This window comes from Ooceraea biroi, chromosome 5 (assembly GCF_003672135.1).
Source record: "Ooceraea biroi isolate clonal line C1 chromosome 5, Obir_v5.4, whole genome shotgun sequence".
Lineage (NCBI taxonomy): Eukaryota > Metazoa > Arthropoda > Insecta > Hymenoptera > Formicidae > Ooceraea > Ooceraea biroi.
In genome coordinates, this window is record NC_039510.1 from 16004761 (window position 1) to 16031585 (window position 26825).

Here is a 26825-nt window from a genome sequence, read left to right on the forward strand (position 1 = left end):
TTCCGGTGCGTTTTCAAAGGACGGTCGTGTTTCGGCGATAATTGCCGCATATCATTAACGGAGCAGAAGGAGGCTGCGAGATGAGAGACGTCCGATTCCCTGAGCGTCACGTGCAACCGAGACTTTCGAGAATGAGTGCGTGACACGTGTGACCGGCATTGGCCAACCCGTGGATTCTTCAGCTTCTTGTCGGCCGAAGTTGAAAACCACAGAAAGCTGAACGTTTCTCCGTCGGGAACATCACGGGACTACACGTAATTGCATGTAAAACAACATAGTATCTCGGTAAGCAAAATAAACGTATCGAATTAGGATCTAAACGCAACAAGCTGATTATTTTTCTTCAGTACAAAGACTTGATTAAAAGCCGTCGCCAGTTGAAAGTTTACACGAGGCACGGTCTTCGAGCTTTCATAATCGTAATATGTAAATCTTTACCCAGACACTAGTTGCTAAATACTTTATGACGAAAATCGTTCAATATCGCTACCATATTTTTTTCAGAAGGCGTTACACAACGCGTTTTATTTCGACGACGCAAAGGCGCAGAGTTCAATGAAACGATACTCCTAAGGTCTTCGAAGGAGCCGACTATTTGGAAGGACTGTATCATGGACCAGGCACATTTACCCCCTGCTGTTAAGCAGCTTCGTGGCAGCAGACGGGAGGGGGTGTGGCACCGGTACACCCCTCGGAACCCTGCGGTCATCCCCGACCGTCGGCAGCCTTTAAAGCTTCGTGCACAACGAACGTAGGCATTATGCAGACTTGAGGCTACACGGGTCGTTATAGGACCGCCCCGTAATGGGATAAAAATAACCGTGTTTATATAGGATTACGAGGCGATCATCTTCTCCATTTTGTGTCCAGACTCCGCGCAGCGCTACGAGGGGGCTCGCTAGAAGGGTACAATTTTTCATCCCTCTCGTGCTAGCTGTACCATTGTCTATCCAGAAGGATTCTCACTTATCGATCACGAGTCATGTGATGAAGGGACATGAACGGCGTGACACACGTCATATCACGTTACGTTGTCGTCAGGATTAAATACGAGATGCATGAATAACTCGGTAATTATGAATAACGAATAATCAAGCATACAAATACGATTGTCACGAGAACGGGTGATAGTTATGCATCCCTTTTTCTTTAAGTGGTTCAGCCACACGAATGAAGACATAAACGTAAACGGAGGGTTGCTTCTTACACGCGTTTAAGTCCACGTTTAATTACTTTCTCAGCGCGGACACGTTGGAGAGAGAACTCGCAAGAGCAACGAGGATGATAGATGAATTTCTTATAGCAACGTCGCGCGGGGCTGTTCACCCCGCTATAGTTGCCGCGATGCGCTCGGCACACGCGCGCTCGTATTCTCACGATCTATTTTTAATATTCAATTCTCGTACCTACGACTTGAAATATCGGTGAGTTTTCTCGCGCTGAATTCTAGCAGCGGGAAAAGCTAGACGGTTTCTACCTACGCCTGATGAACACCCCCATGCAAAATAGAAAGAAAGATGGTATATCCCTCGAAAAAAAGGAATACATAAAACAATATTGGTCAAGATCCAATAATGTACAGATCGCACGATGATAGAGACGTTTAGAATTTAAAAAATAATAATACGCGTTCTTTTCGTGCAAATATAATTTCGGGAAACCAACTCTTCCGAAATTCCCCTTGCATACACTCACTTCTCCATTCTAAATGGCGCAAGGGGACAGGGAAATTGGGAGAAAGAGCTATCGATGAAACTTGTATGTTTGCCTTTGTAACATGCGCGTTAACGAGACTCGCCGCGGACTTGGATATTAAACATTGCGTATTATTTGATTGCAAGCTCGCGAATTTGCATGAAACCATTCACCACGAGTCCCCCGCGTCGATTGGCTCTCGCTATCTTTCTTTCTCTCCGTTACGCGCGATCGCGACACCGCCTCTCTGTCTTTTCACTGAACCGTGCGATCGCCCGTTGTGGAGAGAGGGCACGGGGCCGAGGTGGGGAACGCATGGAAATGAACGTTATTAAATTGTTCTACCGTAACGCCGAATCCACCCGCAGGCATAAATTGACACCGACAACGTCGAGTTACGCACGGGACGCAGGGAGACGGAGGGGGCCATCAGATTGGTCCAGGTGAAACTAAACGCGCGTGTACTCGCGCCCCCGATTCCACCGAGTACACGCATACGCCTCCGCGACGGGGTTAAATTTGTGTTATTAATGGATTTGTTTGCGGTGCCCGCCTCGACGGTCAATATTTATTTATCGAAGCGAACGCTGCGACAAGCGTTGGCGAACGCGGGGAAAGGACGATCGCGGAGAACGGGGAAAAAGGGGGCGGAACAGGAGGAGAGGACGAAGGGACCACCTAAATAAATGGCCGGTATTTATTTGGTGAAAAAACAAATTTATGCACCGAGTCCGGAACGCGGATTCTCCATGCTCAACCTGAGCCCCATTCTGTCAAAGTGAAAAGAATAGCTCTCCGGTTTCCCGAATTTCTTGCCCTGCCTTCGGAAACCTTGCTTTACCGCGGAGTTAAAAGCTGAGACAAACGAGAAGAAAACACATTCCCTCGCTTTCGACCGCTTTAGCCGAGGTTCGGTTTTCGTTCACGAAATACCATTCACAGATTCCTCGGCGCAAGCTGCCCTTAACAATTAATCGGTTACTCGTAGTTGCATCGTGCATCCCGGACGAGCACGCGTGACGGGCAACGAACGTTCCGGAATTCGCCCGTAGAATCCCTCGGAGCGAGGCAATCGGCGAAGGCAAGCAGCATGGACAAACATTGCGCCACGATGGGCATACGATCCACCGGGACAACTGGATGGGATGAATATTTAACAAAGTCCGTGGCCATCTCTCTGTACACTCTCCATGTGGAGAGTGTACGTTCCGTCTCGTGCGGCAGTTCGGACGGTACTCCGCAGCATGTGCAGCTACGACTGTAGAGCAGCATCCACCACGCTCCCACCAGCTCTGTCTCTCTCGTTCTTTCCCTCCGTCTTTCTCTTTCCCTCCTTCTCCTCCGAGAGAGAGTCGCCTCTCCGCCTCTACCAGCGCCTACACCATCGTGGCTTCGCGTTCGCCGCCGCTGCTACTACCGCCACCACCACCTCCACCGTCGCCGTCCACGATACCTCCACCACCGTCGGCAACCTCCACTACCATAACCACCACCACCTCCACCACCACCACTACCACCGTCACCACCACCACCACCGCCGTGTTCGCCCAGCACCGGCGCCCAAGAGGCGAAGGGCCCCGAGGTTTCCGCGCTACGAGTCAGTTGGCCGACATGAGCTGCGCGTGCTGGGGCTCCCGGCTGTTTATCCGCTCTTAACGGCTACTCTCGAGACACCCGTGCCCTCGTACGTACTTTGGCAGGCGCGCGTGTAACGTATCGTTCGTGAAACGTGCGCGAGGGGTGAGATCGACGTGTTTCGCTTTCAGTTTGTACCTGTGGGGTGGCGAATTTTTGCGGATCGAATTCGGGGGATCGATTTTTCGAGCGGTTTTCCTGGTGACGGTGGGAACTAGGCGCGTTCTCCCTGTTTGCCGAGATCGAAGATTTCGCGAGATCGATGTGAGGTGGTCCCTCGCCGGATCGGGACGGAAGAATGACGTTACGGCGCGCGGTGTAACGAACTTGCGACGATGATAACGCCAGTGTCAGTGCAGTGGGGTTAAAGTGCCAGCCGGTTTATGGATAACCACGCATCGCTGATTGGCTGCACGAGTAAGTGATATCCGATGTCGGTTGCGTAATGCGTCGTGTGGCGAATTTTTCCCGCGCCGGAGAACACATCGCGACAGCGAATGCAAAGTCAAGATATAAAGTGAGCGAAAGAAAGCGATAAAGCGCGCCTTTGTATGGGAAGCCCGCAGAAACAGTGACACATGTCCGTCTCGTAATCGCCGACGGTGCTAGAATAATTGATGCAAACTCGCGAATGACATCACAGACGACTGCAGCAATGCGTAACTGCGAAATTGAATGATAGATGCGAAGCGACGCGTGTCCTGATACTGGTGCGACTCTCACATCGATTTAATTCGTGAAAGTGTTTCCAAAAACTGCACCGTGTACCATCCGTTTCAAGCGTAAGAATTCTCTTCTCCCCATGATCAAGACATTCAAACATTCTGAGAGTCGCGATATTTCAGACGACTAATCGAGACGATTCATTATGCTCTCCCTACTGCGATCGGAGCGTTCCCGATCCATTCCGGTGGCTGCACATACTCAAAAACCCGCCGGGGGTACCGAGTCGAAAGATGGACGTTAAACATTTAACCCCTGCGCTCCTGCTGGGTTGCACCCAGATCGAAAGTCGCCGGGCTGCCCATTAAAAAGCCATGGCGTGTCATAAGCTCTTAGCCACGACTCGCCGATCGGCTTCTTCCGAAATACCGGTTGTTACGAACCGCGATCCGCTGATCGCTTTCCGATACCAACTACTGGATTCGCGCGAGACGACTATAATCTCGAGACGCGCGTAGCCGTCGCTGCTGCTCCGGCAGGCTTGAGCACGCTATATTACAGGTCTGCGCGCTAAATGAATGAAGCCGTCGGAAAAATTACATGAGCGGTGTTCACTCGAGATATACGTTATTACTTGTTGCTTCATCGGAAGCCCCTGGTTCACGTCGCTCCTTTACGCCGCTGGCGCGGAGCTCCGTGAGGAAGCGAGGAGATTTCAAGACGCTCGGTGGACCGTCTTGAAAACGTTCTGTCTTTATCGGATAAAGTAACACGCGCGAAAGCAACCGCACGAGGATTAAGTGCGATCGCGAGCACGTCGGCAAATTGATTCCCGGGCGAGAGCATTCGAATATCACGCGTAGCCACACGTAGTCGTAAGGATGTAGCATCGAAGAGAGATTTACAAGTGCTCGGAGGGCACTTACCAGGACTGCACGTGTACGGGAGCACGTTCCTCGACACGACTTAACGGTGGCAGTAAGTTGCCGGCGATTTACGGCGGGATACACGCCCGCATCCTTTTGCGGCGTTTTAAAATTGCACTCTACTAGTCTACCTGTAAATACGCGAAATATATGATACGTGGTATCCGAGGAAGCTTTCCGGAGATCCGTCGATTGCGTCACGTTTCCACGCCCGCGACGTCGATCTTCGATAAAACGCCGCTATTACACCGCCGTATCAGCCAAATCGTCGGTTTACAGAACGATCGATTCAATTACAGCATCCTCGTGAAACGGTAGGACGATCGTATCGACAGTATGTTTGCGCGCTTACGACAACGACGGGGGAAAACGACGCTGAAAGCACGGTATTATCTCCGACAAATCAGTAATATTACCGATGCCGAGCATATGCAGCATTTATTGACTGCGAATCGTTAGCCGTGATACTCCATGACCTCGCAATCGCTCGTAAAGATCACGATTTTGTGGCATGGAGTAAATCGCTCGGGATGGAAAATGCTAGACCACAGCATACTCGTTTATCATTAATTAATAACACGACGTCATCTCTTTAAATCACCGCAGAAGAATGTATTAATCATGTATTAATGATATCACGTTAATGAGATTATTATTTTGTGTCATCTAATGAACGTTATATTCGTGGAAACATTTCCGCGCCATCCGCAATGGAACACTGATTAATTAATTATAAATAATTCGCATAAATAATTCGCGATAAGTTGTACAGGATGAACGTCTCGCGCGCTTCTGTCGCAATACGAAAATACACTCGCGCGACTTCGACTAGTCGAATCGATAAACGCGATCTGGAGCAATCCGGCAACGTATGATCCCACCGTTATAAATAACTTCGAAACGCGATACCAGAAAGAGATCGCGCTGCTTCTAAACGATTACAAGGAACAGATCAGATCGCTGACTAAACATTTCGACCGGCTGCGTTGGCGGCTGACACTTGGCGATTGAAAAGGAGGTGTCCCATTTGATTTGCTCGGAGACGTCGTTAACGATTAACTCGCGCTCAGAGCCGCGCAGAACGATCAACGCCACGCCGCAGGGAAAAGGGCTCTCGAGAATAATGAAGCGGAGCGAAGCGGACCGCGTCGCACCGATGGATCCCTTTATTTCTGCTTTTGCTATGTTAGTCGCTCTCTGTAAATACACCGAGTACCGTGACACGCGCGCGTGCTCCTTTGAATATTACCGTCGCCGACAACTCGCCTCTCGACTGACATCGCCCGTCTCGTGCGCGTCGGTTTCCGCGTCGGCACTCGCCGCGCTTTTGACTTCCGCTTCTCGTTGTGTAACAGCGCGAAAGCAATTACACGTCAGGATGGCTCGCGTTTCTTACGAAGTAATTATGAATTTTCCGTACAATAACTCAGGTCCACGAGTTTAAATTACGCGAACGCTCGCTCGAGGGACTCGATGAATCTCGATGTTAAATAAATGTTTCAGGTACGTCCTGAGTGTAGCGTGGATGGAGAACGATGGAGTACGCAAATACCAGGCCCCGCTTTGTCTGCACTTCAATCTTGATCAGCCACTTAAATAATAACCGAGCGCAATGAGAGGCTCAATATTTTTAATGACGATCCGGGTATCGATTGACGCGTTCTAGATTCGTATCAAGAGCCAATTCATATCAAACGCTCATATTGCTTTTCTTGCTCCCCTGAGCGTACAATTTCAGCTTCACTGTCGTGCGCGCACGCTTCGTAATGCGTTCGTTGAAATTCTTCGACCCCCCTCGGCCCCTCGCTCGCCCGGCACGTGCAAAAAGATCACATTGGAATATTCTGGAGTGAAACTATTACGCGAAACCCTGCACTCTCAAATTTCCACAGGATCCATGCAGAAACCGAGCGGCCCCGATACTCCTCCGCCGGAGTTAATACGCCATTCACACGCGATATTATTCGCGGAAGGGTGTACACATTCGTGCGTACTGGTCACGTTCGTGTCGGGGGTGCCCGACGATTTTAACGCCGTCTATCATTTCGCGTCGCCGCCGCCGGCGTCTTCGTCGGGCGCATTTTCCGACTTCCGCTTCTCGCCGTTCCACGCACGACAGCACGTATTGTAGATACGTGCCCCCCGATCGGGGGGCTCGCCACGCGGACTCTCCGTCGAGAAAGACAGGAAGCCCCTGCGTACGTGCCCCGGCTACGTGAGCGGCATATGATCCCCCTTCATTGGTACCCCCGCGTTTTCCGTGCTTCGGCCATTAAAAACTCGGTACGGTATCGCCTTTTATCTCGCCGTCAGATCGACGAAGCCCGGGCCTGCCACACAGTTTGCGACGCGTATCGCGGTTTCGATCAGCTCGCGGGAAAGACCGTTGTTGCATCGGCTCGAGACGTGGACCTGGAGTCGCCGAGGGGGCTCCACCTGGCACGCGTAGGGCCGCCCCATCTGCGGCGGCCCTTCGACTCGTTCGGGGCGCGTCCGTGAGAACACGAAGCGCCTACCTGCTTCGTAGCGCACAAAAGAGGCCCCAGCAGGGAGAGAGAGAGAGCGCCCGATGCGACTCTGCGCGAGAAAACACATTCACGCGTCGACGAATTTCTGCGGTGGCGAAACGGCCGTGTCTTCGAGCCGATCGCGCCGACCGATCGATCGTACGATCGATCTTTAAGGACCGACCGGTCCGCCACGGCATTATCCCACCGGTGAACATGGCCGATACAAATCGAGACGCAGCAAAGTAAGACGCCGATTGAACGCGACGGACGGGCAGATGTTAAGCACTTCGAGATTATTTGATTGATCGATAACGACGCCGGACGATCATCTCCGAGAGTTAATGCAGGAACGGCAGGCGCAAGATGAAGATGATAACGAAACGAGCAATTTCGCTCCGCTCAAATGGATTTCCGATGGCGAAACGCTTTCGTCTCGCGTAACATCGACACGATAAAACCGCGCGCGGATGAAACATGCTGAAATAAAAATGCGCTCTGGCGATGTTCGCGATGTCTCTATAAGGTTTTGATGGCCCGAGAGCCTTCAGTTTCTCGCGGGCCACTTCTCATGGGAACCGCGTGGAAAGCAGCGGAAAAGTCACGTGCGACGTGACGGAAGAACCGCGCGGAACACCTGTCGTAAACAACCGCTTCCGGCGCGCGAACTTTTACCGCACACGAGATTTCTTATCGGCACGGAAAATCGGGGAATTTTACGGGCCGCGGTGGATAGCATCGTTTCTTTTTTTACACGTTGCGGATACCGGACGAGGAATCTCGTAACGCTCGCGACGGCTCCTCGTTTACGTGCGCCAATATGCCGGTGCGATCGAGGAGGATGTCGCGTCGCCCTCGCTTTCTTACGTCTCTCGGCCTCACATCGAGGGTACGAAGAGGATCCCGCCCGGGGCGGTCGTAGTCGCATTGTACTTTATATTCATGCAAAACCGTCAAATAACTTCCAGGCACGGTGCTCGTCTCGTCGACCAAAAGCTAAGCGCGCCGAGTTGGAACGTTTGATCCTCCTCCACGGAGTCCGGGCGAGATTCACATCGCCGGTATCGCCGACGTGCGACGCGAGTGCGCGCGATCGTCTCCGCGCGTGTATATTTTCAGCCTGCTCCTATCCCCTTCTTGGCGTTCCTGTTTGGCGAGATGACTACGCGCAAAAGAGCCGTAGCCGCACGGGCCGTGCCGTTCTCTGCGCGGCCGATGAAACGATCAAAGAGTAAAGGGGGAGTAAAGAGAACGTAGGTGTATTTCGGTGTTCGGTCGAGCGAGAGCTGACGTGGCCTGGGGCTCCCGGCATTCGTTCGCGCCGTAGTCGCGCCGTTGCGATGCCCGATTTTCGAAATGCCCCTGAAAGGAACGCCAAGGGATTGCCGTAGGGTTGGAAACTCTTGGTCCGCGGCCTCCGGATCCTTTTGATCCGCTCCGCGGTAGAAGTTGTAAAGATCCTTTGTGTCCGGAGTCGTGACACCGTTGCTCACCGTGCTTCATTCCCACTTCCGCCTCGCGCGCGAAGAAGTAGCCGGCCGAGTTCACGGATGCCGCGACGCTTGATTTTACGGGTTGCACTCTTTTAAACCCCACTCGCGACTTCCTTTGATCTCCCCGAGTTATTACGCTTACTTTATGTTGGAAGCCGAAGTACGCGCCGCGCCGGAGTTTTACCACCCCGTCGCACGGCCGGGGAGCGAGAAGCCTACATTGAACGCGAGATAGTATCCTTGGTGCTCACGAACAGGTAATTTATGTTGCGCGCCACGCTCTCCCACGTAAAAGATCTCACCACGCGCGTGTTACAGTCGGAAACATTGCGCGCATAGAGAAAGTGATCGTTCCTCGCGTGATCCGACTGCGCATCGCGCGATACCGAGGAGATTCGTGCACAACATGGAGCACAAAGATACGCAAAAAACGAGCGATTCAGTATTCGCTCTGGATGTGTAAACCGCGGAGAGCTGGATTCTCCGTCCCGTTATAGTCCATTAATAACCACTAGAAATCGATAAGCATATCAGCACGTCTTGAAACACCTGCGAACATCTCGACCGACAATACGGTCGTTTTTAAAGTCCTGGAACACGGTGCGCCCCAAAGGAGCGCATAAATCGATTCCCTTTGCCGCAGGTAGTCACGAATTTGTACGCGTTCCACGAAGTCGCAGGTTTCCACTCCCGCGGAGTGAGTCAGCCCGCCCAGCATCCCAACATCATGTCCTCCTTCTCTCTCTCTCTCCCTTTCTTGGACAGCAGCATGTATAAATTATACACATTGAGGAAGAAGAGAAGGAAAAAACACGCACGGAGGCCGATACGATCGATCTTTCTGAAGGAAATAAAAAAACCGCGATGACCTATCTCTCTGATTGGAGGATTCAGATTGTACGTGGATAGGGCGCGTGACCGATCGAGTTCGTGTGAACCGGACTAGACGCATCTGCCCCTCGGCTAAATAACAGAAGAGAGACAGAGAGAAAGAGAGAGAAAGAAGGAGAGGACCGGTATCTGAGGAATCTACGTCGCCAACGAGCGAACGTCGAGAGAACGAAGGAGACGTCTCTGTGAGCACACGAGGTAGAAATGGAAGAGAAGGCAGCGGCAGAGGAAAAGAAAGGCGATACCCTCTACGTGCGGTCTATAAAGACGCTGCGCAAACCCGCATCCCCGTCGCCGCTGCGCCGCGGGGGAGGTTGACATGTTTATTTCGCTTCGTAATCTTCTCGGATTACGTTACGGGCGAACGGAGGAGAGGAGCGAAGAGAGCGGGCGAAAAACGGAGGGAAACGGACCGGAGAGGAAGAAACGGTCTCCTCGGAGTTCCGGATGGTACCTCGGGCTCGACGCGCGTTCCAAGGGGATTCCTTGCGGTCATCGGTACATCCTTGAGGAATGTTCGTGCGGTTTGCGCGCGGATTAGTTTCGCACGCGCTTGTGACGCGCGTGCGAGTGCTTCGTGGGATCTTGAGAGCGCATCACGCGCACCGTGTCTCGCGCAATGCATGGTCGGAATATAAATGGAACCGATAGAAGAAAAGAGCTCTTCCTTCCTAGCAAGACGTCCGCGAAAAGGAGAACATAGAGAGTCAGATACGCGTGGAACACATCTGGACGTCCCGGTGCAGTATTCGATCGTAACCGAACGCCAGCTATCGAGAATTAAGACGTTGGGATTTATGTCGGATGGACCTTCTTAATCCTACAGGATTATCCTCGTTTATCGCCGACGAGAATACTGGACTATCGAGCGACTGACACCTCCAGTTGAAATTTACAGCTGCATCGGCCTACTGGGTTCAACATTTTTTTTTTCCTCCCAGGATCATCGCTCGTTCGAAATTTCTCAGATGCACGAACGTGCGGCGTACGCGTACAATTCCTGACCCTCCCGAATCGAGAAAGGCGACCTCATCAAGAAACCGGTAGCTGAATCCTTTTGACTAGGGTCCAGTCTGGTCGGTCGCTCTACCTGTTGTCATGCGATACTCGGGATGTGTCAGGAGGGCTTAAGCTGCTCTCGTATCGCGTTCGCCTTCCAGTTGCCACGTAAAAGGAGCGCCTACTTCGTTCCGCTTTGCCTGCGAGTGCCGACGCGATGCGCCCTTATTGCGCCACAAGTCGCCGCGATTTATCCGAACAGATTCAACGAAAGAAAGAAAGGACGGTAGTCGGCTTTTCCGACCAAACGGAGTTCGGGACAGGCGGATTCGTGCCAACTGCAGTGTGAAATGCCGTGTGGCCGCAGCGCAACGCCGCCCGCTCCATCGAGTGTTTTAAACCTTTAGATGGATAATGCCGAGCACGTTTATAAATTGAGTCCTCGTCCCGGGGGATTAGGACGAGCTCGAGATGGGAAATCTGTGCATGGCCGCGCGATACGCGCGGCGCACCATAATGCGCGCGTTGCACGGGTCTTCGTCGGATTATTCCGCGTCATGAATCTCCGAGAGCGTTTTCGACCTGCGGTGCAGCATCGTTCGCAACGATGTCGCTCAGCGGTTTCATCGATCGCTCGGTAGCTATTGTTGACGGAAAACGCGAGATGTGACATGGAGCAGATGAATCTCGCGTGGAAATAAAAAGTAAGATATTGCCTGTCGTGCGAGAACTCGTTAGTCCTTGTTGGAGAATTATTTACGTATCATAGCGTGAAAACATTGCATAGTGTTTTAGTGCAATTTATCATGCGATATGAAAAACAGCATTATAATCTGATCGGCCAGTGCAATTATTTCACGAAGCGTCGTTTTGGACCCGAGTTCGTTATCGCGATTATTTCCGGAGCAAAGCTCGCGTCATTTCACGACGCTCGCAAACACGAAACCTAAAGACGGCGATTTACCATTTCTTTTATCACGGCACGCTAAATTTCACCATTCTGCCTCGATTCGATTGCATTTACTCACGAGAAAGCTGCTGTGCAATAGCTCCTACAAATGTAATCGAACATCTAGTGAGAGACCTTGACGAACGACATTGATAAACGATCCTTCAGTCATGTTTCAACGTGTAACCGACTCGGCAAGATCGTATAACAACGCTTATACGGTACTAACAAGCTTTTGCATATGTGCACGCTAAGCGTGTTCGCGATCGCACGTTTCCGCGCGGATTTTCTTGCATGATACGCGCACACATCGCGTGAATTTTAAGCATCTCGCCGGGAGCTCCAAGTATCGATCGACGAGCGAGAGTAACTCTCGCGTAATACTCAGAGGGTGTAATACCCCGTGGACAACAATGTTGTTCAAGCGGAAACATGGATTATAACGCGCTATCTTGCCGGAACTTTATTACGTGGCGTTTCGCGAGAGAGGCCGCGTTCGAAAGAGTAAACTCCGAATCCCATTACGCGAAGGCGGCCCTCGGGTCTCCGCCCTTAAACGCATCAACTTCTTCAATTTCGGATTTCCAGCGGCATGTACGGCGGTAATCCTGAGGAACGGTACTTCCTTCCAGTAGACGAATCGCGCTTAATAATTAATTCCGACGGTTATCGACCGGAATCCTCCCCCTTTCGAAGAAACAGCAGTTTCGCTCGCGTTCGAGGGAACCATCGAACCATGGGGGAATACTGCGCCCTCTCCCTTTGCCGCTTTGGCTTTCCTCGCGTACCTTTCACGACGGCGGAGCGACTGGGAATGAAGGCGCCGCGAGGAAATTTCGCGTGCGGGAAAGTGTCTGCCGTCGTTGGAATATTTAAATGGCAAGGGCTGCCAGCCTCGTCGTAAGTGGCACTCTCGACTTTCCTAACCGTCTTTTACGCTTTCCGGTAGAAACAACGCCGCGGCGGCGACCCGACCAACGTTAAACCCGTTTCACCTCGATACTTCCCTGCCGCGGTTGCGTGTTGGAGGGAATTTCCATTTTGTGTAAAGAGCAGCCTTCCACATGCACCACGCGCGAGAGCAAGGCGGGTTGCTTTATCGTGTTTCTCGAAATCGCTAAAAGTAGCCTGCGTATTACGCCTATGCCGTTCATAGGCAAGAGCCGAAGATTTATGGCACGCGCGCGCGATTACGGACCGCGCGCGTTCGCGGAAAATAAATTTTCTCGCGTTAACTGAAACGGGACGCTGGAATTATCACATTAATCAAGCGTTGTTCTCTCTTGCTTGTGTTGCAGGTGCGGGCACGTATCATACCGACGAGTGCGGCCAGCGTCGTGCCGAGTGACGCGCATCGGTGTTTTAAGTCTCCGGCTCTCTCGGACCGCTCGTGGACCACTCTCACACGTGGTGGCGTGCGAGAGATGAACGAATGACCGGACCGCGGTGATCTGTGATACGCGATGAGGCCGAAATCTTGCTCGCTGTTCCTGCTGTTCTGCGTGCTCCTGCCCGGAGTGGTTCGCCCCTTCACATCTGGCGAGGGTAAGTAAAAACTTCAAAATCAAGGGAAAGAGACAGAGAGATTTAAAGCTCGGTCGCTGCTTCGTCGTAAAGCTAGCTAGAAAGAGTAGATCTCGTAGGTGATCGTTAAGTTCGCCATTTAACTCGTGCCGAGCCTGTAATGACCCCTGAACGGGCGCATCTCCCTGGATTCGAGATGCTGCGCGACCCTCGGAGTGCCCCTCATTCGCGGTGCCTCTGCTAGACGCGGTGGCAGAAAGACCGTTTTACGCGAATTCTTCTGCCAGACACGGCCGTTCGTTTGCACGAAGGAGATTACTGTAAATTACGTTGTGTCGTTACGTCGTTGATGAGCCGATCGTTAATCGCGCTAGTTTGCCCGGGCTCCTCATTTGCAGTCGGACGTGTTGAGCCATTTTCCACGTCATCCTCTTGCCTCGGTTACACGGGACGATAAACAACGGACGCGCCTCTCAAACCGCATTCTTAATAAAATCCGAGCGCACTCGAGTGTTGCACAGCCTCATCTGGACGATGAGATCGCGCGGCGACGGGCGTTGCATGCAATTTCGAAAATATCATGAACGTGAGTGAGACGTAATATACCATGACTCGGGCGTTTCGCTAACGATCGCGAGCGGGAAACCGAAATAGAGGCGTGCCTTTTATACGAGCTACGGAGGAAGGAAGGAAGGCCGAGTACCGTGGCTAAGGGATACGTGCGTGTACACGAACGAGCGTAACAAATACAGAGAGATGATATCCGCCGCGGGAAAGAGACCGAGAGATCGCTAATTATACGGCAAGGCAGCCTCTGACTGATTAGTCGTCGGCGTATAACCGGCCGGTTACATTACACCAGTCCGTTTTCGATGATGGATTACACCTCCCCGGAGCTACTTTTGAGCGACCTCCCGGACTACGTGGCGAGGCCCCCCGAGCCCTTTGCTCCCTTCTTTCTATAATCTTCTCTCTCGGAGGGACACTGCAGCGAACTAATTAACGTCCGCGACACGTTCTCGTCATCCGTCGTCCGCGCTAACGACGGATCGCATCCACCGCGACGCGGATACTCGCTGCCACGTCCAAACGTTAATGTGCGTGCGTTAACGTATGTAAAAAGGGCGCCTGATAATCAATCTCCGTTAACGTTCGGGTGAAAAGTATCGTGCCGTCCGCCGAAACGAATCACGCGTCGCGTGATCCATCTTTCGCGTTCTTCCGTGGACGCGTCTTCTCTTTTTCACGGCCAAAATTTCGTTCCATTGTCCAAATAAGCGCAACCCCACACGCTCGTGTCCCACGCGAGCGATCGTTAACTCGTGCAGCGAGTAACTGTTTTACGGGTAAACGAGCCTCTCGGAAAAAGCGGATGTGTATGATTTAACGCCAGCACAGAACGAGGATACAATTATGACTCGCTAACTATCTTTCCTGAGAGGATCTAACTATGTAATCTTAACGCGCGCTCGTACACACATGCATACACACGTGCACGCGACATACGCGGCTCCTCATCCTCATTATCCGGCGCGAGACGCGTATAGCCCACGCGTACATCGACAGGAACAAACGGCGCCGGCTTGAAAACATTCGTTTTCCATTCCCCCGGGTACGTGCTGTACAATAGAAATCGCAACATAACGCGTACATGCACAGTGCCGTCCACCTTTGCTCATTTTTCTCCGCGGCGCTCTCCGCCAGGCAGATAAATAATTCTCATTCTTTCGCAGCATCCGCGCGACGTGGAGCCGCGGCAAGCGGAATCTCGCGGTACGGTCAACGTCGCGCGCGAGTAAGCATCTCTCACGTACGCGAGTACGCGTGATCACAAAAGTGTGCTTTCCATTTCTCACGCACGTCTGCCTCGGAGAAGTAACAATTATCGTCGGCGGGCACGTCGCGTATCCGCGATACAATACAAGTGTCGGTTAGAATCGTGCACACGCGTGCATGCCACGCGTGAAAGCTAGCGTGTACACTTACTCGGCGCATCGAGCGTTTCGTCGTCGCAGACTGCGTTTAGATAAAATACCACCCAGCTGATCCGGAACCACCCCGCGTAATGACACAGGCGGGACGCACCTTTCAAGTGAATGAAAGAACGATTGTGATCTGTTCTCCAAGTCGCGGTCGCATGTGACGCAGAGATAATTGCCGTTCTCGTTATTATCATCGTTACGGGGGAACAAGCCGTGATGGCGATACGTACTTAGCCGTACATCGTGCCGTTGATAAATAACAATTATGGCCCCTGACCTCGTAATAATTACAGCGGGAATTACGGTGGCGGCCGTCGCGCTCGCGGCGAGAGAACGGACGCAGCGATCAGTCTTTCCCGTGATTTACTTTGTCTAAGGAACAATCGTCATCGTCGTCATCGTTCTCGTCGTCGTTCTCAGACAGGAAGCGGCGAGCAAGCGGCGCCTAGCTCGCAGACTGGCCATTCTCCTACATGCCGCTTGTCGGTCGGGCGCGCGAGACGTATTATATGCACGCATGCACGCACACGCGTGCGTGCATGTGAATAATTACGCCGACGATTTATCGCGACGTGATATCGCGTCATAATTCCGCTGTCTTGACCGGCGCGGCGCTGCCGCGGCACGACGAGAAAAATATTAGCCACGTTAATAATTAACGGGGTGCCCGCGGTGAGGAGGTGCCGTTTCAACGACCCGACGTTCTCACGTTTTCGCCACGCCGGTCTCCAAGCATCGTTGCGCGCGGCGATGCCGCTCAATTTTTCAGCCACGCTCGTTATCTTGCGACGCGCGAATCTCAGTCGGGAAGGTATTTCGGCTCGCGAGGGGGTGGCGAGGATATTTTACGACGCGTTTTACGGACAGAGGGTCAGCGATATCGTGGCTTTCACGCCGGGCCCGAATTCGGAGCTCACCGCTCGAGTGGAAGCTCGCCGCATCCGCTTCGTGCGCGGGGATTAAATTTATGAAACCGATAGCGTCGCGCGCGTGCCCCGGCCGAAAATTTATGTTCCGCGACGCGGGATTATGCAGAGGAATTGATCGTTAATTCGTGTGCGCTCCGAGTTCGTTCGTGATTTACATGGGAGCTTGGTAAGTTACGACGCACGTAAACGTCCGAGGCAGCTGCGAGAAGGGACGCAGCGGGCAGATTGATTTCGCGATCGATGCTTTTGTGAGCCTGACCAAGGATGATCTCGGCAAGTTCTGTCTCTGTACTGATCGAAGAGAGTTCCCTCGACGGGGACTCGTCTCGTCGTTGCGAAACGAGTCGCTTTAATCGCGCGGCGTAGTAAACCACACGAACCGTGACGGATTCGTGCGCCGGCAATAGCACGCGTGCACGGCGAGGACGGTGTTTCTAATCATACACCTCACGAAACGATCGCGCGCTATAAATCGCCGGGCGTTATATCATCGCTTTCGCGTTTGGATTCGTTATTCTCGATCACAGCGTGGCGCTGGCGCGTCCAGAGCGAATAATAGATGCGCGCGAGTGGATCGAGAGGAGGCTGGAAGATCCGCTACTCACGCCAACGCGACGGATCATCCGCCCCCGCCCGCCACGATAAGTATCATAAGTAAATCGCGATTACCACTCGCGATACAACCGCCGATCGCGAATGCAACTGACCGTGCGCGCGTGCGGGGCACGCGGTGGAAGCTGGCGAGATCTGCGAAACCGCCACGGGCAAAAATGCAAAAGCCGCGAATGCCGGTTGGTGCGCCAACTCGCTCGCTCGTCGTGCAATTACCCGGTTGGTTCCGCAGACGGTCTCGTCTTGTCAGACTCGGAAAGAGCGGTTCTTATGAGAGGGCAAGGGGGCGTTGAGGATAAAGAGAGAAAAAAACGAGCGGCGATCGAGAATGAGGATGAGGAAGAGAGAGAAAGAGAGAGAGTCTCTTTAATATCTCGTAGTCTCTCATCGGTACCCCGACCGACCGGGGAGCGCGCGCGCTCCTCTCGCTGCGACGAAAGGTCAGGTCAGCTTTAATTATCGTAAATCAAACGAGCTGCGGCCGCTGCACCGTGCCGGCCGAGGAGGCCCGCGCAAGTTGCGCAAGCACGATTATTGTTGAAATCGGGGAGAATGTCGGCGGAGAGAAACCGGGGGCCCGCCGAGAGCGGTACCCGCGAGGGAACAGCGATCGTGAAATATCGGCCGATCGGATTACGCTCCTCGTAGTCGTGATATTCCCGTACGTTTTTTTATAAGATTAAAGCGCGCAGTTCCTATTATCCGATTACGCTCGATTAATTATCACGTTATAAATGACGGTCGTTGCAAGAAGATTTGAAGCGAGTTTAAGGAGCGCGAACGATTTCGAAACGCCCGTCGTCGTTTCAGATTAATAATATTACGTATAAACGTCTATCCATATTCGAACGACCTGGCGAATTGCGAGAGTACACTTTTAGGTGTAAAAGGCCACAGCAAACTCACACTCGTTACAGTCGCAACGTTACATCACGTGTAAAAAATAAAAATCCTCGGAGCGTGATATCAGATTCGATCTGCGAAACTTGTATTCGCTTTTATCTCGAACAATACGCAACGAGTCGTTTCAATGCAATCTCGATGTAGAATCATGGATCATTACGATGCACGTTCGATACGTCATAACTTCAGCGATGAATCCGCTGATGTTACGTCGAGCACGAATTTTCGTTCGGTTTTAATGGTCTGGAATTACAAAGGATACGTGCGAGGAAGTATTGGAGGAACATATCGGCATGACGCATGCGATTCCACCTCGCTGTTATCAATACACCCTCCAAGAAGCCACCGCGGGTGGTAACACGCGAACAGTCGTATCTGATTCTGTTATTCGCTTAATTACACGCCTTAACGTAGCGGCGCGGCCGCGCCGCAATCGAGTCTCGTGTAATACGCATCATCACCCTCCATTTTCCACTCTTTGCGCCACTCTCACCCTCGCTGCTCATGCATTTTCGAGCTCTTTAATTCATTTAGTCGCCGTCGACGCACACGGTGTCGCGCGTCTGCGCGCGCGTGCGTTACGCTTCGGGCTACATTCGATTACTCTCGCGCAAAAATGGTATTTCCAGCCTTCCCGTGCATTTTAGGAGCCTTTTGCGAAAAAAAGCTCTGGCCAATTAAGTCGCGGCAAATCGACTTGAAATTGTGCAAACGACGCCGCATCAGTCCGCATGCGGACTTCAAGTTTGGAACAGCCTGTACGGCTGCGATTTCTAGAAAATCCCATTAGCAACACGTGCTACTTTCGCACGCGTGCAAAGCAGTACGCACGATAAGCAATCTCCCTCCACGTCTCTACCCGGGATTAAGACGTATCGACCAATCCGGATCAGTCGGGGCACTTTAATCCGTCCGTCGCGATGTCATCTCGTTATCCGCTGGAGTAAAGGATCACGATCTCCATCGAGCTCTCTTTAGTCGCGGCGATCTTCGACCATATCTCCCACGCGCGAGCGATACCGATCGATGAAGAAATCGTTGTACCGAGCCGCTCGGCGTTTCTCGTGTCTCTCGTTAGTCCGAATGACGGTTCGACAAAGTCCCGCATCGAGCACCGAGAACTTGACTCACATTATTTGGGCCCAGAGGTCGTGATCCATGAACGGCGTGGAATACAATGGTGACCCCGACCCCGCTACGACGGCTAGGCGCCGTCCCCCATTGTGACGTGATGACACGCTACGTCCGCAACACCCTCGAACCGGAAACGGGTCTCTTCGCGATGAGAGATCATGAAAACGTTAACTCAACTTTTGGGACTCATTGTTGACTCGCCGTCTCCCCGGGGGAGGGCTCCCCCAAATATTTGCACCTGGGCCGCACATAGTGACGCGACTTCTAGCTAATCCGATTTCACACCGCACGAAAGGAACACGGCACCCTTTATTCGGCGTCATTTTTCCAAATCTTTCACTCTATCTTGTGACGCGCGGTCGTCTGCTTCTCTTATTCGCGCTCGCGCACGAAAATCAGGGAAGCTACAACGAACCGTTGGGTCAATATTGCCGCGGCCACGAAACAACAGACGGCGGTAGTTTGAAAGTTGCTCGGCGCACTAGCTAAAATAACAAGGCACGTGACGTGAGAAACAAGGGTGCTCCTTGTTTCTTCCTGGGTTGGTCTCTCTTTGTCGCGTTCGCGAGACATCGGGCTCGTCCATATACCCTCTTGTACAACCCGGCGTGTATTCCTCGCGCTCGTGCTCGGTGCGGCGTTAACCCGGGGGGGCAGCCCACATCGGGTGCTCCTGGGCGCCGCTGTTGCAGGTACCTTTGTTAATTAAGAGGCGTCATGTGTGGTCTCCCGGTACGCGGACGCGTCGTGCAACCGTACACGTATACGAGGGTGGTGTCGTCTCCGTCTCGTCCCGGCGTGATATCCTACGTGGCCAACCCGCATACTGGAGCCACGTGGGGCTCCAGGACGTGAATGCACGTCGCGTCAGCATGCACGTATACGTGTAGGTACATGCTGTGTACGCAGCTGCCGGCTGCCCGCGACGCGTATCCGACGAAGATACGACTAACTAGTCCTCCAACCGTGGCTAACGAGGGTATATGCCTCATATGCCGGCGCCGTGGCCAGGTGATTCGACGACGATACGAGAGACCGGACACAACTGCCCCATCCGGGCGCTATCATCCCCGTCCGATCACGTCGAATTATCGGAAACCGATGACAATCCGCCGTGCGACACGACACGGCTCGCGACGCCGAGTCGCGTGACGTCGCCCGATTAGGCCCTCCTCCTCCCACTCTTGCACGTCCAACTTTTCCAGACGTCTCGCCGGATTAATATCAGATATTAAATGTTCTCGATTAAAGAGGTAATGGCTCGAGGATATTTGTGGGATCAGTAACGTGACGCGGTGACGGCGCGCGCGTTGTCCGACTAGACGCGTGCATAATGAATAACGAACGGGCACTGCGCTCGCGATCGCGGTCATCGAATATTCATCGTGGACAAGATTCCACTTGGAATAATTATCTCGGACCGATGGCGAAACTTTTTCCTGACTCGGCATTACGGTGTCGCGTGACCCGAGTCAATTAAGTCGTCCGCTGCGTGCCTGCATTTCTCGGTCCGCACTCTTGTTTTCGGCGTTTAAAGACCTCGCTCGAGAGCACGGCGAGCCGGTCTGCTGGTCAGGGGCCTGTCAATCATGCGGCCTGGAAACCGCCACCGGAAAGTACTTTAAAAGTACACGCGATTACGCGGCTGCGAGAGCGAGATTGACGATGACGCGCACAACGTACGGTGATCGCGAGCAGAGAGGATCGAGTCGTTTCGCGCGCGTGATTCGATATTCTCCGTCAGTGATTCGATCCGCTCGCGAGTTTCATCGGGAACCGATGAAAGTCCCATTCCGCCTCGTTCCACTTCCGTGCATCGCGTGACGCTGCCCGATTAAATCCACGTCTTGTTATCGCGTGCACTCTTTTCCTTTGTAGGTATCCAATGCGCTGGAAAGGCCGCTATCAGAGCGGCCGGTATACGGCTCGCAAATAGATCACGGCTACAAATTATACAGCGTCCATCCGACTCGCGAGACGGGTGGCCGTAAACGGCGCTCGGGGCGATCGCAATTAGGAGGGGCTCGGGATATGGAACTGGCAATTCCAATTTAGCCCGATAGTTATTCCATTCGCGCCGGTATTAAACGGTTCGCGTTGTTGGCGGCGACGTTGCGTAATAAACAAGACGTATAACTAGCGAATATACGATGACTCGTTTTTGACGCGTTTTCGTTCCCTCCTCGGGACGAAATGCCGATTGGGCGTCGTACAATAAAATCGCCGGCGAGTGCGACGGAAAGCCGTGTCCCGAAATGGTTAACGAACTGGCCGCATGCGCCCAAACGACTAACGAGAATTCGTATGGACGAATCCGCCATCAGGAGAAACCGGGCAGAATGATTTCGATGGATCCTATCGGCCATTCGATCTGCTCGAATTATCGGAAACCGATGAAAATCCTATTTTGCTTGCGTCTCTTGCGCGCGAACGCGAGTGTGTCGCCCGTTACCGAATTCCGGCCTCGCTCTCAGCGGAGTTTCGGAGTTCCGCTCGTGCCCGTTGCGCCCCGTGCAGCCCTTGGCAATCGCCCACCCCATTATAACGCCACCATCGCGCGGAATTCCCTCTCTCCCAGAGGGAAGTAAAGCCATGTATTTTTTAACGCGCTCATTTGATTTCGTTGACTCGCGGGTACTCTCTCTCTCTCTCTCTCTCTCTCTCGTTTTGGACGCACTCAAATCGGAAATAACGCATGTCGTAATCAAGCCATCACAACACCGAAACTACGTAGGAAGAAACCAGCGCGACTAGTCAGAACTACCCTGGTCGAGTGCTCGCTTCACGCGCTTCGCCGGATCCCTCGAAACAACCGATCGCAAGACGAGATGCGGCACATCTGCATTGATCCCGCGATACATCGTGCGCGTTTATCCGATCCGTTTATCGACGCCGTGTCAGAGCCGTCCTCATCGATCGCGACGCGAACAATGCGCGAGTGGGCTTCGCCAGCTTTAACAGCCGCACGGATTTTCGCATCCTCGTATTTATGTCGCGATACAGGTACTATAGGCGCGCTCGATATCGGACTTTATGTTGACAAAGTGAGCACTGTATAAAAAAAATGGAATACAGATAGTTTATTACTGATGCGTCGCATTTTTTTAAGCTTCGCCGTGAGAGGAAAGAGAGAGAGAAAGAGAGGTGACGGTGTATGGGGTGGCGCGTTTATCGCGATGGAAATTGTGGTCCCCAGCCAAATGTCGCACGGGGATAAAGGTCTAACCACTCGTTGGCGGAAAATACATCGGACTTGTGCACCGGTGCGCCGCGTAAATCCGAAAATTCATTACTGCAGTGCGCGCCGCGATTGTTCGTAGTCGGCGTTCGTAGCTCGGCCTGCGCTCGGCGGCGTTGCATTAATGGCCGAGCGTCAGGATTTACAGGAGGGACACCATTGTGTCGACGGGGAAATATAAAATTTTCACGACTCCGACATAGAAACGCGCCACGCGAATAACGATCATCATCGAATTAATAACTGGACCATGAGTTACGGTTACGGCGTATTTAGCGAACGCAGACGACCGACTCGGCGTTGCCGCGTCGCCAGATTTTCGCCGATTACGAGACATTATGAACGGCCGCTGATACGATAATGCGCAATCGCACCGATTTATCGCGCAATAATGGGCGCACCTCCCCCCTCTCTATCATCCGCTTAATTGTTAATGTTAACGTACGAGTTTTCGCGACGTCTATTTGCGCATCAGATATGAGAGATGTTGAGCAAATAGCTATATAAATCGACATACAAATCTCTCGCATACCATATCCATCTCCCTCGCAGATAACAATGCTACAGACAGATGGAATGTAGACATATCCAGCATTATTGTGATTAAAGATATCTGTAGAAGAGTAAAATGCAGTCTTTTTCCTTGTTTAATTAAACTCTTTTTATGTCAGAAGGTGAAGATGCCGCAGAAGATGAGGACTCGTATCTCCTGGAGGAAGACGATGTGCCTTCGGCTACAATAGCCAGTGACACCGAGCTCATCTCCGAGGGCGGTGTTCATTTACCGGTTTTTCTCACGGAACCCGTAAACTCGTTCGTTGTAAAGAACAAACCTGCCACGCTGCATTGCAAGGCTGCTCACGCGCTCGAGATTTACTTTCGTTGTAACAACGAGCGGGTGAAGGACTCCCAGCAGCAGGATTTCGTGGATCCGCACACGGGAACAAGGATTGTTGATTGTGAGCTCAACGTTACGAGAGATCACATCGAGGAGTACTTTGGCAAAGACAAGTTCAAGTGCGACTGCATTGCTTGGTCCGGATCGGGGCAGATCAAGAGTCAGCCAGCAATCATCGATGTTGCTTGTGAGTGTGCAAATAAGATGATCCTGTCGTCTATTAATCCTTTTTTAAATCTTTCATCTTATTAGAAAATGTTTAAACTGATTAAAAGTCGCAATAACGACATTCTCAGAGTAATAGTGGAGATTATGCTCTTATTTTTAAGCCAGACAATTCTCGTTCTCAAAGTACTTGAGGTACTTGAATGAGAAAGGAAATAAACGTCGCGCGAGGATTCTCGGGACAGCCGACTTTTCGTCTCACTTTGTCTTCGTCCCCTCGCGTAATTATCTTGATTCTCCTGCCGGCGTAGTCGTTATTTAATTCTGTCGCTTAATTGACGACAATGCAATGAGCGTCGAGTTTCCAAGAGAATCAATTTAAAGGAACAACCGCTTGGCCAATTTTAGAATTACATAACTCAAAAGCTAGATGTAGAAATGAGCTTGAGATAAAGTAGAGGGCACATATAGATTATCAAAAACTCAAAAACACTATCGCGCAATATAGAAAAAAATTGATATATGTGTTAAGTAAAACAGTTGATATTTTCCAAATCTAATAACACTCAACTTATATAGTACGCTCCCTTATCCCACTGTTGATGATCAGTTTTATCAAAACGATCGCGCAAATCATCTTTTTGCAGACTTGAAGAAGCAATTCGAGTCGCCGCCATACTCCGTGTCGGTCGAGGCAGGCCAGAGTACCGAGCTCAGGTGTCTGCCTCCGGTGGGAGTGCCACCACCTAGAGTTTACTGGTTAAGAAATAATATCCCCGTGGACACCGAGTCGGACACGCTACTAGTGTCCAGTGAGGGCCATCTTCTCATCGGTCAAGCGAAACTCAGCCATCAGGCAAACTACACCTGCGTTGCCGAAAATATCGCGGCGAAACGACTAAGCGAGCCAGTCAGCTTGACGGTATATGGTACGTTCACCATGAGAAACTGCTTTCTATAACTATAATTAATAACATAATTAATTATGACTGCGTAATCCTTATTCTGCATCATTGACGCATAGAATTTTGTCCATACAACTTCCGTCGAAATATTTCTAATTAATCAAGACACTCATCTTTCGAAAATCACGATTCCAAAAATATGTTTCTTGTTTTCGATTAGTTAACGGCGGCTGGTCTTCCTGGTCCTCCTGGTCGGAATGCCACTCGAGATGCGCGAAAGGCGGTCAGAAGAGGACGAGGACATGCACGAATCCGGCGCCCATGAACGGCGGCCAGCCGTGCCTCGGTCCGTCTCAGCAAAAGATGGACTGCAACACAGCCTGCCCTGGTGAGTCCCTTGAATTCATTATCCATGTGCGCGCGCGCAGAAGACTTTCGAAGAAGGAGCCTCTCTCCCTCCGCTGGGAGTCTTCCTGCTCGTCTTCATGCAGCTCTTTGTCGCGTTCTAACTGCTACGGCCACTCAAGATACTTAACGTGTAGAGAAGCGAGAGAAATGTCTTCTTCCTTCTTACTCCACTTTGCATCGCGCAAACGTTAGACGGACGGACGGACAGACTCTATCATTGCGAGACGATATTACCGATATATTACCGATGCTGAAGAGACAAGACACTCGCTTGATTTACAGTCTGATCCCCTCGCAGTTTGTGCCCTCCCCCGTCGTCGAGCGTATCTGTGTAGCGCGCGTCACGCTCTCGTCGCGGTTGAGAGCCCGTTGTGAATCGTATTCGCCTTTCGAAACGTTCGCGACATCCTGAAGGTACCTGTGGCTGTCCCCGTAAAGAACTATGCAGGCTGCATGCAAACGACCGAGCCCACGGGGATAATGCCCGAGGAGAGTCCGCGTCGGTGTCCGCGCTGCTACGTATTGACGCGGTTGAGACGTTGATCGATCTTGAGATTCTTTCGGCGTTTTCACGCGAGAGACGCGTTAGCCACTCGCACACTCACGTTGGTCAATGCACTCACCACGCACTTTTTGTTCCCCTTTTAACGCTCGCTCACCTCGGAGTAGCCGGCGCTTTGGAGGAATTCACTAATACCTTGGGTAAGTCCTTCGCATGTGTATGAATGAATTAATTATCACCGGCCCCCATGGTCCGGATGAAAATTAAACCGCGACACGTACGCGACCGCAGCCGCAACCGTGCGTAAGGGCGTTTTAATAAAACGCAGCGAACCGTCAGCGAGTGCTGTTTATTCCGGTGGTGTTCAAGTGCGCTCAATAAAGCAGCCTACTTGAAATGAGAGACTTGGGGGTGCAGACGGATGTGACGCGTCTTACGTTAGTCACCTATCTGATTGCTTTTTTTTCTTTCTTGTACTTCGCGCATGGTAACGCGAGGAAAAACGTGTCGATACGAGTCAATTATGCGAGAGAGAAAAAGAGAGAGGTAAACGTCGTTGTAAGAGCCGGTACAATGGCAGTAAACGTGACCGAATTGGCAAGTATGGTCTCCCACAACGAGACCGCGGGGATTCGTGCGAGTTACGAGGCCGTTTTGTCTCGTGAAACTTCTTCTTCTTCTTCTTCGTCGCTCAGCGCATCGATCGGACTCGTCTTAACGACTCTGAACGAAACGAGGCCTCAATCTTCCTTTCTTTTCTTCTTTTTACCAGTCGTGGACGGCGGATGGTCCAGATGGTCGGCATGGTCGGTGTGTGGGAGCGACTGCACGCACACGAGGAGGAGAACGTGCGACGAACCCCCGCCCAGCCACGGTGGGCGACCTTGCCAGGGCAGGGACATCAGCGTGGCGAATTGCACTGGCGGCATGTGCAACGGTAAGTCATCGGCGAACTTTTCTATGTCTTGATTGCACTTGCTCGCTTGTTGGAATCTTTTTGCGTACCGCGAACTTCCGACGAGTCACGAGCCATTCAATCGCGCTCTACTTCGGAGGGACGGTTTTAAACTACCGAGTCGACGTATTTCTCGTTCTCTGTAATGTACGTAATGCAAAGATAATTATCATCTTTCGGTCGACTTTTTAATATTGACGTTGGAACAACGAATGAAACATTTTATCGGAAATGTGTGACTGACTATTATTATATTTTTGGAACGGATATTCTCGTTATTTTTGCCATTTGTTATATTTATACAATTAACGGAGCAAACTTAATTACAACGTAAAAGCATAAAACTGGCAGACGTACGGCATTCGCCGGAGAGTTTATCAGTAGACTACGATACTATCGAAATCCTTTAATTATCTAACTTACTGGCGTTTCTCCTTTTACAGTCGGCAACGCGAAGGTGGGCGGCGCTCATTTGACCGAGGAAGGTGAGTTGGGCAAGCAATAAAGCATTTTCCCGCTCTTTCAAATCCCCGTCGATCCGTTTCCTTTTACGGTTTCGCCCTCGCGTCGTTTTCCGCGCCAGACCGGCCGATCCGCAAAGAGAAAAAAGTTTCTCGATTAGACAAGCTGCGATTGCTCCGCGCTGTGCTCGGACCTCCGTTTCGTTCCGGATTTGTAAGTGCACGCGAAAAATAAAACGGGACGAGTAGGAGAGGAGGTTCCCTTGCGCGCAGGGCGCGACCAAGGCGTTCAACCGTGGAGCAAATGTCCTTAACTCGTCGTGCGACATTCTTGGATGGATTCTTCACGCCCGGTGCACGCCATTTATATTCTTGGCTAGCGACGCGGCGCTATACCCAGCGATCTGATACCATTCAAATCAGATGTTTTATGCGGCTGGAAAAAGGCGGC

General features: G+C 51.9%; 1 protein-coding gene across 3 annotated transcripts in view; it reads left to right on the forward strand.

The window, feature by feature from the left end:
- Nucleotides 1–3305: 3305 nt before the first annotated feature.
- The window catches only part of LOC105286482 (netrin receptor UNC5C), a 30418-nt gene continuing 6898 nt past the window's right edge, over nt 3306–26825 (forward strand). Inside the window, exons 1-8 of one of the 3 annotated variants that reach the window (XM_011351460.3) lie at nt 3306–3747; nt 13057–13303; nt 22752–23165; nt 23791–24072; nt 24269–24436; nt 25126–25158; nt 25731–25895; nt 26357–26398. In XM_011351460.3, the coding sequence (XP_011349762.2) occupies nt 13222–13303; nt 22752–23165; nt 23791–24072; nt 24269–24436; nt 25126–25158; nt 25731–25895; nt 26357–26398 (1186 nt within the window). In that variant the 5' untranslated portion in view covers nt 3306–3747; nt 13057–13221. The remainder of the gene's footprint in view (nt 3748–13056; nt 13304–22751; nt 23166–23790; nt 24073–24268; nt 24437–25125; nt 25159–25730; nt 25896–26356; nt 26399–26825) is intronic. The other 2 variants (XM_011351461.3, XM_011351462.3) reach the window with 2 other exon arrangements.